The sequence below is a fragment of the Sapajus apella genome, unplaced genomic scaffold (assembly GCF_009761245.1).
Source record: "Sapajus apella isolate SASKATOON/1434 unplaced genomic scaffold, GSC_monkey_1.0 scaffold22, whole genome shotgun sequence".
NCBI classification, from domain to species: domain Eukaryota; kingdom Metazoa; phylum Chordata; class Mammalia; order Primates; family Cebidae; genus Sapajus; species Sapajus apella.
The window spans coordinates 8,970,250-8,983,505 of record NW_022436962.1 but is presented as its reverse complement, the minus strand read 5'-3'; the positions used below and the strand labels follow the sequence as shown (position 1 = coordinate 8,983,505).

Genomic DNA, 13,256 nt, shown 5'->3' with positions numbered 1-13,256 from the left:
GTTCAAGCGATTCTTCTGCCTCAGCCTCCTGAGTAGCTGAGATTCCAGGAAGGCACCACCACACCTGGCTAATTTTGAATTTTTAGTATAGATGCGGTTTCTCCATGTTGGTCAGACTGGTCTCGAACTCCCGACCTTAGGTGATCTCCCACCTTGGCCTCCCAAAGTGCTAGGATTACAGGCATGAGCCACTGCACCCAGCCTACATCGGTATTTTTTAATGGATAATTTATTTCTTTAACATTTTGGATTCGGGGGTACATGTGCAGGTTTGTTACACTGGTATATTGTGCGGTGCTGAGAGCTGGGCTTCTGATGATCCCATCGCCCAAGTAGTAAACACAGTGCCCAATACTATGTTTTCAACCCTTGCCCTCCTCACTCCCCCTTTTGGAATCCCCTGCTTATTGTTTCCATCTTTGTGTTCCTGTGGATGTAAATGGGCATTTTAATGTCTTTACATTTATTGAAATTTTCTTTAATGTTCTTCAGTAAGATTGTATAATTTTCTTGGTAAAGAACATGCTCATCTTTTGTTAGCTTTATTACTAGGTAGGCTTTTAATTTTTGCCTCCATTGGGAATAGGACCTTTTTTAAAGCATATTTTAAATTGTTACTGGTATATAGAAATGAAGCTGACTTCTGTATATTGATTTTACAACAACAAACTCTTTGCAATTATAATACTTTTTCTGCAGATTATTTTGTAGCCTGGTTTGTATATCTTTAATTTCTTTTTACTGTGCTGGCTAAGACTTTTTATTATAATTGTGAGGGAGAGTGATGACAGTGGACATTCTTTCCTTGGTCCTGATTTTAAAGGAAATGCTTCTAATATTTTACCTTTGAGTATGACTTTTGGTGTAGGTTTTCAAAGATATCTTTTATCAAGTTAAGGAAGTTCCTATTCCTGGTTTCCGAAGTTGTTTTTTTTTTTTTTTTTTTTTTTTTTTTTTGAGAAAGAGAGAATACGCTCTGTTGCCCAAGCTGGAGTGCAGTGGTGTGATCTTGGCTCACTGCAACCTCTGCCTCCCAGATTCAAGAGATTCTCCTGCGTCAGCCTCCCAAGTAGCTGGGATTATAGGTGCCCACCACCATGCCTGGCTAATTTTTGTATTTTTAGTAGAGGTGGAGTTTCACCATGTTGGCCAGGCTGGTCTTGAACTCCTGACCTCAAGTGATCCACCCATCTTGGCCTCCCAAAGTTCTGAGACTACAGGCATGAGCCACCTCGCCTGGTTACTTACTAGAGGATTTTTTTAAAAATCAGGAATGGAGATGATCAAAAGGTTTTTAACCTTTTTTTTTTTAAGTTTTATTTTTAGAATAAATTGTTTATCTTATTTTAAACCTCATTCCTTGGCTGTGTGGGTTTTTAACCTTTCTTTTGTTGATGTGCTGCAGATAATTTTTAAATCCTTTTAATTCAAAATCATTACTTGGGTTAAGAGAACACAACATTTTAAATAAAAGCTTTATCAAATCAGGATTCAGGTAAAAACAATGAAGTAAAAGTCTACTATGATTATAGATCTTTTACTAACTTAATAATTTTTAGTCAATAAAGGGATTTGGAGTTAATTCAATTTTAAAGATCTGTAAATCAAAAGGAGGTTTTTTGTTTGTTTGTTTTTTGTTTTTTTCTGCCTGTAAGCAGGTCACAACTTCCAATTTGCTATGGCATTTGTAAAAGTGTCCAATTCTACATGTAGGCCTTTAAGAAATAATTGCATTATTGAATTAGAGTAATTGGAGAATGTATCATGTTTCAGTTGTAGAGAATGCCATCTCCACGTTTCAGGGACGTCCCTGCCTTCTGACTTCTCCAAGTCCAGTGGTAAGGGGTCTTGGGAGAATAAGAGATAGAAAGGGTAGGAAACTGGGCTCTCAGCACCCTTTTCTTGACTACCCATAATTCGTCTGTGAAATTTTGGCCAGCTTCAGGCCTACACGGTAAATATATGTTCTGTGGAAATGCAAACAAACTTGTATTTCTTTATGGACAGCTAGTGATGGCTTTAGTCAAGGTAGATTATTTAAAAAAAAAAAACAAATGTAGGCCGGGCATGGTGGCTCATGCCTGTAATCCCAGCACTTTGAGAGGCTGAGGCCGGCAGATCACCTGAGGTCAGGGGTTCAAGATCAGCCTGGCCAAAATAGTGAAACCCCATCTCTACTAAAAATACAAAAATTAGCCAGGCATGGTGGCGTGCACCTGTAATCTCAGGTACTCAGGAGGCTGAGGCAGGAGAATCGCTTGAAACCTGGTGGTGGAGGTTGCAGTGAGCTGAGATCTCACCAATGCACTCCAGCCTGGGCAACAGAGCAAGACTCCATCTCAAAAAAGCAAAAAACAAAAAACAAATATACTTTTCGATGATTTTAATGACAACACAAAATGATTATTGTTCTTTCTGGCTCTGGTTGTTAGCCCGCTGTTTTGTAGTTAACTATAATGTGATACAGTATGACATAAAATATCATACACAATATTCTTTCTGATTGACTATGATATACCTAAGTAGGCCAGAATTACCACAAAATAGTCCACCTGGAAAAAAAATCTTATGAAAATGCCAATTCATCCAAGATATTTAAGAATGGAAATACTGGCTAAAAATATTACTTCCATAAGAAATTAATGATTTTGATAATTTATTAGTTAATGAACAATTTTTCAATACACGTTTTGACATATTTTCAATGATGAGTTCTTGTATAATAACAGAAATATATTTTTTGAAGGCACTGGAGCCAGGGTTTCTGGCTTTAAATTATAGCTGTGCCTTGTATTAATTGTGTTATCTAGGGCAAATAATTTAGCTCCCTATGCCTCTATTTTCTCCTCTGTAAAATGGTGACTGTAATAATTACCTCCTAGAGTTATTAGAAAGATAAGTGAGTTGGCCGGGCACGGTGACTCACTCCTGTAATCTCAGCGCTATGGGAGGCCAAGGCGGGTGGATCACAAAGTTAGGAGTTCAGGACCAGCCTAGCCAAGATGGCGAAACCCCGTCTCTACTAAAAATACAAAAAACTGGCCCGGCATGGTGGTAGGCACCTGTAATCCCATCTACTTGAGAGGCTGAAGCAGAGAATTGCTTGAACCCAGGAGGTGGAGGTTGCAGTGAGCGGAGATCACACCACTGCACTCCAGCCTGGGTAACAGAGTGAGACTCTGTCTCAAAAAAAAAATAAATAAAAATAAAGATTAAGTGAATTGAAGTATGTTAAATGCCAAGGTAATCGATATTCAGAACACGATATTTCTCATTCCCTCCACTACCATGCTGCAGTACCATGTGATGATTATGGGCAGGGACTGCAGGGCCCCACTGCCTCATCAGCTATGTGAGGATGGGCAAGCTACTTAAACGCTCTATGCCTCAGGGTTCTCGTCTGTAAAATGGGCATAATAAAAGTACCTTTCTCATAGGATGGTTTTTAAGAATGAAATGAGTTTATTGATGTAAAATGCTTAGAATGGTGCCTGGCACACAGGGAATGCCATATACATATGAGCTAGTGTTGTGTTGAGACACTTACAGTTTGTTGTATTGGCATATTTCTGACTTACTACTGTTTTATTTTTTTTGAGACAGAATCTCATTCTGTCACCCAGGCTGGAGTGCAATGGCATGATCTTAGCTCACTGCAGCCTCCGTCTCCTGGGTTCAAGTGATTTTTCTGCCTTAGCCTCCCAAGTAGCTGGGACTACAGGTGAGTGCCACCACACCTGGCTAAAATTTGTATTTCTAGTAGAAATGGGGTTTCACCACATTGGCCAGGCTGGTCTTGAATGCCTGACCTCATGATCCTCCTGCCTGGGCCTCCCAAAGTGCTGGGATTACAGGTATGAGCCACTGCACCTGGCCGACTTACTACTTTTATAACTAACTCCAGCTGTGGCCAGCAGGATCCTTCAGGGCTTGGGAGGGAGTATGGTAGAATTTTCGGCCTTCAATACCAAAGATATAGTGAAGTGGGTGGAAAAGCAGAGGGGGCCACATATTCCTCAGCTCTAGGCTCCAAACGCTTTGCTAAAACAGCCATCTTTGCAGATTTTAGCTCTGGGCCTAAGGAGAAGAGAACAGAGACATGATGTGTCTCCTGAGTGCCATTTACCCTCACTGAGCCACTGCTTTAACAAACACCAATATTTTTTAGCTCCACTGCAAATGTTGTTTATAGTGAAAATCATTATAACAGCGTTAATGGAATTTTTTAAAAGATCAAATATAAATCAACTATAAACACACCACCTGATACAAAAACTGATTTTATTTTTTCAGTTTACCTCTGGTTTTCGTTTACGTGCATATCTAGTACATGTTTACACAGTAGACATCACTGTGTGTGTACAATTTTATACCCTATTTATTAACACTAATTGATAACCCTTTTCTCTGTTATGTGGTCTTTATAATAGTAATTATTGATGGCTGCCGAGTCAGGTGGATAGGACACAATCACTCCATTTTTGAAAATCACAATGTCCGCCTTCTACATACTGCAGGAGAACTCTACATATAAATGATAGTAAAGAAAACAAATTGTAAAAGAAAAGGAAGTAAAAGGCCTAAATCTCCTTATGGCACAAGGGGAGTATTTGATTGCCTAGGGGTTGCGAAATTCTATCATTTGATTTTGCAGCAGATGCTTTATTTCACGTATCTATTTTTAAATTTAAGAGAATTAAAAAGAAGTTGCATGTTATGGGTCTATTGTCTATTGTTTATATGCTTAAAATTTTCCATAAGTAAAAAGGTTAAAAACAAATAATTTGCTTATAAATGATTTTTCCAATACCCTTGGAAATAGCTTGAAATATCTCTTGGTGAGCATGCCAACACTAGCCCACATGGCACCTTTGTGGGAAATTCCAAAGTACCTCTTCCTCAAGAGCCTTAACCTCCCTGTTCCGGGAAGGGTATGTGGTAAGGGTATGTAAATCTGCTGTCTACACGGGGAAAGGTGTTTCCTTGCATGTGGCGCTCTTGTGCTGTGCACGACTTCCTACATATGCAAAGGCCTTGCTTGGGTATCGCTAAACCACTGTTGAGAACGTCTTTAAGAAGGGGGCACGGGGAGTACGGGGGAAGTGGGGAAGGCTGTAGCTGTTTCATCGTTGGTGACCTGTGCTTGGTAGAGGGTGACTGGCAGTGCATGGCGCTACAGCAAGCCATGCCCACTGGGCTGGGACCCTTGGGCCTGCCGTAGGTCATAGTCCACACTCGCTGGAGGGGTGTGCCCTGTTGTGGTGTACTGACCACATCCTTGCTGAGACCCAGGCTCTCCTTCCTCCTGTAGCTCCGTGATGAACTTGGATGCCCAAGCACCCATCCCCTGTTGGACTCTCCGTACGCTCCAGTCCAGTCTACCTTGGGATTGCGGTCATGACTCTCCTCTTCACTTCCCTTGTGCTTCTGGTTCTGTCCTGGTCTTGGTCAGTCCTTTCCCTATCTGACGCCAGTCCCAGCACCTTCTACCATTCCTGGGAATTCTCCAGTTCCTGACTCACGGCCTATCTTACAGAAAGATATTATGTCAGAAAGCGCCTCTTATGTCTAAGGGTCCTGGGCTTCCAGCAGGGGAGTAGATGGCAAGTTACCAATGGCCCCACATGTTAGATACTGTGGCTTGATTTAAAGAGAAATAGGAGACAGCTCCATGAGATCCAACAGATGGTCTGATTAAGGAAGAAGGAAGCCAGTGCAGAGCACTTACAAGATAAGCATGCTCGGTAGTGAGCTGTTTAGGACAGGGACGGCTTGGCAGGCCCTTCTGAAGTCTTCACAGCAGGCTTCAGGCCTGGCACTCAGCAGCATGCACCAAATGTTTGTTAAATGAATAAATAAAACATAAGGGCCGGGTGCGGTGGCTCACACCTGTAATCCCAGCACTCTGGGAGGCTGAGACGGGTAGATTGCTTGAGGTCAGGAGTTCAAGAGCAGCCTAACCAACATGCCAAATCCCCATCTCTACTAAAAATATTATTTTAAAAATTAGCCAGGCATGGTGGAGGGTGCCTGTAATCTCAGCTACTCAGAAGGCAGAGGCAAGAGAATCGCCTGAACCCAGGAGGCAGAGGTCACAGTGAGCTGAGATTGTGCCACTGCACTCCAGCCTGGGTGACTCTGTCTCCAAAAACAAACAAAACACTGCAGTACAACATGTGTATACTAGGGCTGAAGAAACATAGCATAGAAGAGTGATCTGAGTGGGCGAGAGTAATAAAGATTTCCTACAGGAAGGAAATTAGTTTCAGAAACTGAAGGGTAGAGGGGAGTCTAGTGTAGTGGTCCAAGCACGTAGTTCTCCATTGATAATACTATGTGGCCTCTAGCAAGTTACTTAACCTTTCTGTGCCTCAGATTCATTTCCAAAACAGAATACTGCTTACTAGATGGGTGGCGTGCTCCCTTGCAGGTGGCGCTCACTAGAAAGCCTCAGTGAGTTCATGGGTAAATGGGGCTTAGCGCTTGATCAATGGAATTAGCAACATCACCTGACACCCTATCTTCACATACCTGGGAGTCCCCCACAATTGCTTCTACTTCTTTTACAAAACAGCATTTCATTTTCCTAAATTATTTTCTAGTTCTTGTTCACAGTCAACTTGTTTTGTTAAAATTACTTTTTTCTTTGTATAAAATGATGCACGCTCATTAAAAAACAAACAAAAAAATAGTTCCAAGCAATAAAGTACAAGTAAAGAAGCAAAATATAGTTGATATTTAAGAACAGAGTGCTGTTCTCATCATGTGGCCCTAGTCACTTGTATGCGTATTGTTCTCATGTGAGTCACTGAAGTAAAATATTACTCCATGGAATGTGGATGTTTTCACTAATTCTTGAATAAAGACAAACTGAAGTTTGTATTATAAAGTGCTAAACTACCTTATGTGCCAAAAACTTTTATCAGTCTTTGGATTATGTGACTTTTTCCAGAATAAAAACTAAGGTTATTTGAACAAGACATTGGAAATAAATTCCTCTTGACATTTTCTTTCTGTTTATCAGAGGCTCGAGGCTTCCACCACTAAACCCAAAGCTGTAGATACCTATTGCCTGGATTATAAGCCTTCCAAGGGAAGAAGGTAACCATGTTTTTTAGCGTGTGTGGAAATTGACATTATTGTATTCTGTAGCCCTGGAAAAAACTCATTATTCAGATTTCTGTGAAGGGTTGAGCCTGAAAAGAAGCTGTTGAGAAAGGAGAAAGATTTGTAATATCCAACAATTTCAAAGCCAGAGTTTCTAGCTCATAGCTCATAGTTAGAGATAAGGAAATAGGCCCAGGAGAACTGGAAGGACAGGGCAAAAGTCACAATGGACTGAGACCACAGCCCAGGTTTCCTGATGTGTAACCGTTTGAAAACATTTTTTTCAATTTGTGTCTTGGATCATGAGGAAGAGGCAAAAAAAAATTTTTTTTTAAATGATACAAATATTCAGTTAAATAGGAGAAATAAAACCTAGGTTTCAATAGGTTAGTAGAGTAGCTTTAGTTAACAATAACCTACTGTACACTTCAAAATAGCTAGAAGAGAATAATTTAAACATTCCTAGTATATAGAGAAGATACATATTTAAGGTGATAGACATCCCAATTACCCAGATTGATCTTTACACATTATATGAAGGTAGTAGAATAGCACGTTGGCTGGGCCAGTGGCTCATGACTGTAATCCCAGCACTTTGTGAGGCTGAGGTAGGAGTATCACTTGAGGCCAGTAGTTTAAGATCAGCCTAAGCAAAATAGAGAGACCCTGTCTCTACAGAAAAGTTAAAAAATTAGCCAGGCATAGTGGTATGTGCATTTAGTTCCAGTTACCTGGGAGACTGATGCAAAAGCATCAGTTGAGCCTAGGAGTTCAAGGCTGCAATGCAGTGAGCTATGATCGTGCCACTGCACTCCAGCCTGGGCGACAGAGTGAGACCCTGTCTCTGAAAATATATATGTAATATAAAATCACATATTGCCCAAAATATATACATCTATTATGTATCAATTTTTCAAAAGGAATAAAAAGGGTAGGTAATTGAAATAAAAGCTGAAGACAGGCAATTGTATTAGTTAGAAAGTAAATCTTTCTGGGCCAGGTGCGGTGGCTCACATCTGTAATCCCAGCACTTTGTGAGGCCGAGGAGGGTGGATCACAAGGTCAGGAGTTCAAGACCAGCCTGGCCAAGACGGTGAAACCACATCTCTACTAAAAAAAAAAAAAAAGAAGAAGAAGAAAGAAAGAAAGAAAAGAAAGTAAACCTTTCTGGACAGTTTTCAAACTCCTGAATAAACTTCAGCAGGTTTTGCAGAATTAGAGTAGTGGTAAATAAGACTCTCACTAAAAAGTTTCAGAAAGTACTCTTGCCCTTTTAAGTGTAAAATAAGCAGATTGCAAAGGTGCCTTTTCTCTCCACCCTGAAATGTAGTGTTTGTACCTGAGAAGGGAGGAAGAAGAGGGCCTGAGTACTGAGGCTTCCCATCCACTTGTGCAATTTCCCAGCAAGGACTTGGGGATCTACAAGGCCCATGCCAAGTTAGGCTTGATGCCGGCATTGAGAGTGCTACTCAAGTGGAGGAAACAATGAAGAAATGCTTTGTGGGATTTGAGAGACCTAACATCCCCCAATACCCTGTTAATGTCACTTGTTGAAATTAGAGACTGGGCACAGTGGCTTACGCCTGTAATCCCAGCACTTTGGGAGATCAAGGTAGGAGGATCCCTTGAGCGCAGGAGTTTGAGACCAGCCTGGGCAACATGGTGAGACCTTGTCTCTACAAAAAAAAAAAAAAAAAATTTATCTTTTTGGAGGTCTCATTCTGTCACGCAGGCTGGAGTGCAGTGGCACAATCATAATTCACTGCAGCCTCGAACTCCTGGGCTCAGCTGATCCTCCCGTCTCAGCCTCCACACCCAACTAATTTCTATATTTTTTTGTAGAGACCGGGTTTCAAAACCCTGGTCTCAAGCAATCTGTCTGCCTTGGCCTCCCAAAGTGCTGGGATTACAGGCATGAACCACTGCACCTGGCCTTCAAAAAAAAAATTGTTTTTAATTAGCTGGGTGTGGGAGCACCTGTGGTCTGAGCTACTGAAAAGGCTGAGGTAGGGGGACCTCTTGAGCCCAGGAGGTCAAGCCTGCAGTGAGCTGTGATTGTACCATTGCACTCCATCCTGGGCGGCAGAACAAGACCCTGTCTCAAAAAAAGAAATTAGCATAGGTTTTTAGTGAGAAGAGGTTACCTCTAACGCCCCACCATGACTCTACCCTGGGACCTCAAGGCCCACATACTTTAAGGGGGTGCTCAGGTGTACTGGAGCTGTCCACAATCCTAAGAGCCACTGATGTTTTCACAGGTGGACTGCAAGAGCACCAAGCACCAGAATCACATATAGGACTATCACCAAGGAGAGAGACTACTGCACGGAAGACCAGACTGTGGAGAGCTGGAGAGAAGATTTCCCAGTGGGCATGAAGCTTGCTGTGCTTGCTATTTTCATCATTGTGGTGTTTGTCTACCTAACTGTGGAAAATAAGTCGTTATTTGGTTAAGTAATTCAGGAGCAAAGCAATGCTCCAAATGAGGCCTCCTACTTCAGGAAAGAACCAAAAAACTACCCTGAAGAGCAAGCCTAGCCCGCAGCCCTCCCTTGCAGGGAGCCTTCCCTTACTCTGTGCTCCTCTCACAGATCTGCATCTGGGCTCAACCAGGTGGAAGGAGCCAACGAAAGAGCCAGGCACCTGTGTTAAGAACAAGATGGTTAGGAAATCCCCCAAGTCATGTCAGCTCTCATTAAAGGTGCTTCCATATTTGAGCAGGCATCAAACAAGGAAACTGTCTGGCGTTTTTCTTTCTAACTATGGTAACAAGCCATAGCTTCTAATTGTATAGCCAACTCTGGGAAACATCTAATTTACAGCAGAGGAATGTGTCTGGTTTAGCAAACACAAAGGAATGTTCAACATAATGAAAACAATTTAGAACAGGGTAGCATTTTTGCCTTTGAAACTTAGCAAAGTTCTAAAAAATTACAATCTGACAAGGGAGTGTAATAACCATGGCCTCCGGGACCAGGCAGAGCTATATAGGCGCCCGGCTCATCTCTTTATTAGCACCATGAACTTGGGTGAGTTAGTTGTCCTCCTTGAGTTTCAATTTCAACTTTCGAAAATAGGGTAGAATAGGCCTCTTAAGGAGATGAAGAATTTGAGGAAATAATGTGCATAATGTACTTAGTGTGGTCCACATCTGACTTGTGGCAAGCACTCAATAAATGCTGAAGCAATGTTACACTTTGCCACAATATGGGAGGAGCTAATTCTAGATACAAAAAAGCACCAAAGGCCAGGCATGGTGACTCATGCCTGTAATCTCAGCACCTTGGGAGGCTGATGCAAGGGGATCTCTTGAGGTCGAGAGTTCGATACCAGCGTGGCCAACATGGTGAAACCCCATCTCTACTAAAAATACAAAAAATCAGCTGGGCATGGCGGCGCATGCCTGTAGTCCCAGCTATGCGGGAGGCTGAGGCAGGAGAATTGCTTGAACCCCAGAGATGGAGGTTGCGGTGAGCCAAGATCATGCCACTGTACCCCAGCCTGGGCAAGAGCAAGGCTCTGTCTTAAAAAAAAAATAAAAATAAAAAGCACCAAGATACATAAGCACACAAGAAATTTACTGTAGCAACTCTTATGGTGGCTAAAACATAAAATCTACCCAAATATCCAACAGTAGGGGAATAGTTTAATAAATGGAAGTACAGCCTCCTGATAGATAATTATGCAACAGTTAAAAGTGTTAATAATGAGTACATCACAATATAGAAAATGCTTATTTTTTAAAAAGTTTTAAATAGCCTTATTGTGGAAGGTTAAGATGGGGGAATTGCTTAAGCCCAGGAGTTCAAGGTTGTAGTGAGCTGTGATCACAATACTTCACTCCAGCCTGGGCAACAGAACGAGGCCCTGTCTCTTAAAAAAAAAAAATACAGAGAGAGAGAGATAATTTTTTTTCTGAGATGGAGTTTTGCTCTTGTTGCCCATGCTGGGGTGCAATAGTGTGGTCTAGGCTCACTGAAACCTCCACCTCCTGGGTACAAGCGATTTTCCTGCCTCAACCTCCCAAGTAGCTGGGATTACAGGTGCCCACCATCACACCCAGCTAATTTTTTTGTATTTTTAGTAGAGATGGGGTTTCACTGTGTTGGCCTGGCTGGTCTTGAACTCCTGACCTCAGGTGATACGCCCACCTAAGCCTCCTGAAGTGCTGGGATTACAGGCTTGAGCCACCATTCCCGGCCTGGAGAGATCTATTTTATATCCCATACAATTCACCTACTTAGAGTTACAATTCAACGATTTTTAGTATATTCACAGAGTTATGCAACCATTCCCACAATAAATTTTAGAATATTTTCATCACTCCAAAAAGAAATCCTTAAGGTGCTTATTTTAATGGTAAACAAAAAAGGACACAAATTTGTTGTACCATATTATCACAACTGCACAACATTGGAAGAAAATATGTCGAAATGTTAAGAGTACTTCAGTGACTGGGGCTCTAATTTTTCCCCCTATTTCTACTTTTTTATATTTTTAAAGATTTCTGTAAGCAGTGTGTATCCGTTTGCTAATGAAAGGTTGTAAATATAAATATTAATTTTAAAAAATTGCATTCTGTCTGGATGTGGTGGCTCAGCATTTTGGGAGGCTAAGGTGGGAGGATCACTTGAGGCCAGGGGTTCGAGAACAGCCTGGACAACACAGCAAGACCCTGTCTGTAAAACAAAAGGAGAAGAAGAAGAAATTTTTGAAAAATTGCATACTGTATTACGGTTTGACTGCAAGGATCATAAAACGCTAATAAGCCTGGCTTAAACAAATAGGGATTCATTTTTATCTCACAGAAAGAAGTCTAGGGCCGGGCGCGATGGCTCACGCCTGTAATCCCAGCACTTTGGGAGGCCGAAGTGGGCAGATCACCTGAGGTCGGGAGTTCAAGACCAGCCCGACCAACATGGAGAAACCCTATCTCTACTAAAAATACAAAATTAACTGGGCGTGGTGGTGCATGCCTGCAATCCCAGCTACTTGGGAGGCAGAGGCAGGAGAATTGCTTGAACTCGGGAGGTGGAGGTTGCAGTGAGCTGAGATCGCACCATTGTACTCCAGCCTGGGCAACAAGAGTGAAACTCCATTTCAAAAAAAAAAAAAAGTCTAGAGTTTAAGATGTTTGTTTAAAATGACCAAAAATGTCATATAATTCTGATTCAAATAAACCAACTGCAGAAAAAACTATGATCAACAAGATGTGAAACTGACCGGATTTTTGGTGGTATTCAGAGAGGTTTGGTCTGACTGAGCTGCAGCAACTGTCTTACTCCCAGGGGAAAATCAAAAGGTTAAGAGAATCCCAGACACTGGCCTGACACCTTGGAGCTACTGAACTTGCAAGAAGAATCCAGATAATGGCCATCACATTATCATTTAAGGCAGGACCTTAGGACTAACCACGTCTCTTCTACATTACATATTTCATCCTGAGCAGCAGGAGAGGCTGAGAAAGTGGGCCCTGGAGCCTCAGCAGCCTCTGTGTTAGACAGACAAGGGAAAAGAGGATTGGACATGGGACTAAGCAGAACCAACCTATGGTGGTGGCCACATGCGCTTAGAAAAGGAACTTCTGTTGTGTTGTGTTGTTTTGTTTGTTTGTTTTGAGACAAGGTCTCACTCTATTACCCAGGCTGGAGTGTGGTGGATCACTGCAACCTCCACTGCCCAGGCTCAAGCAAACCTCCCACCTCAGCCTCCTGAGTAGCTGGGACTACAGGCCCATGCCACCACACCTCGCTAATATTTTTGTATTTTTTATAGAGATGGGGTTTCGCCATGTTGTCCATGCTGGTCCCGAACTCCTGGGTCCATGTGATCCTCCCAAAGTGCTGGGTTGGCAGGTATGAGCCACTGTGCCCCACCAAAATGTCTGCTCTTAATAAAACCAAACATTATAAAAAATAAAACTCCTAGGAAGTTTCCTCCATTATTTTCAACTTTTCCCAGTTCTTTTATGTCAGAATCCTGGAATCATTTAAAGGGACTGAACAAGATGATTACTTTTGTGTCTGACCACTCAAGGTATGAGTCCCCAGCCAGCAGTACCAGCATCTCAGGCTCTGTCCCAAGGACTGAGCCGGAATCTGCACTGCAACAGGATCCCAGGTGATTCCTACCCAAATCGAAGTTTGCGA

At 42.0% G+C, this 13,256-nt stretch overlaps 1 protein-coding gene across 4 annotated transcripts in view; it reads left to right on the top strand.

Annotated features, from left to right (window-relative positions):
- Positions 1-9,840, top strand: part of LEMD1 (LEM domain containing 1) — a 37,063-nt gene extending 27,223 nt beyond the window's left edge. For 3 of the 4 annotated variants that reach the window (XM_032288961.1, XM_032288963.1, XM_032288962.1), the window contains 2 exons: positions 7,025-7,101; positions 9,366-9,840. In XM_032288961.1, coding sequence (XP_032144852.1) covers positions 7,025-7,101; positions 9,366-9,561 — 273 coding nt within the window. In that variant the 3' untranslated portion in view covers positions 9,562-9,840. The remainder of the gene's footprint in view (positions 1-7,024; positions 7,102-9,365) is intronic. The other variant, XM_032288964.1, reaches the window with a different exon arrangement.
- The last annotated feature ends 3,416 nt before the right edge of the window (positions 9,841-13,256 follow it).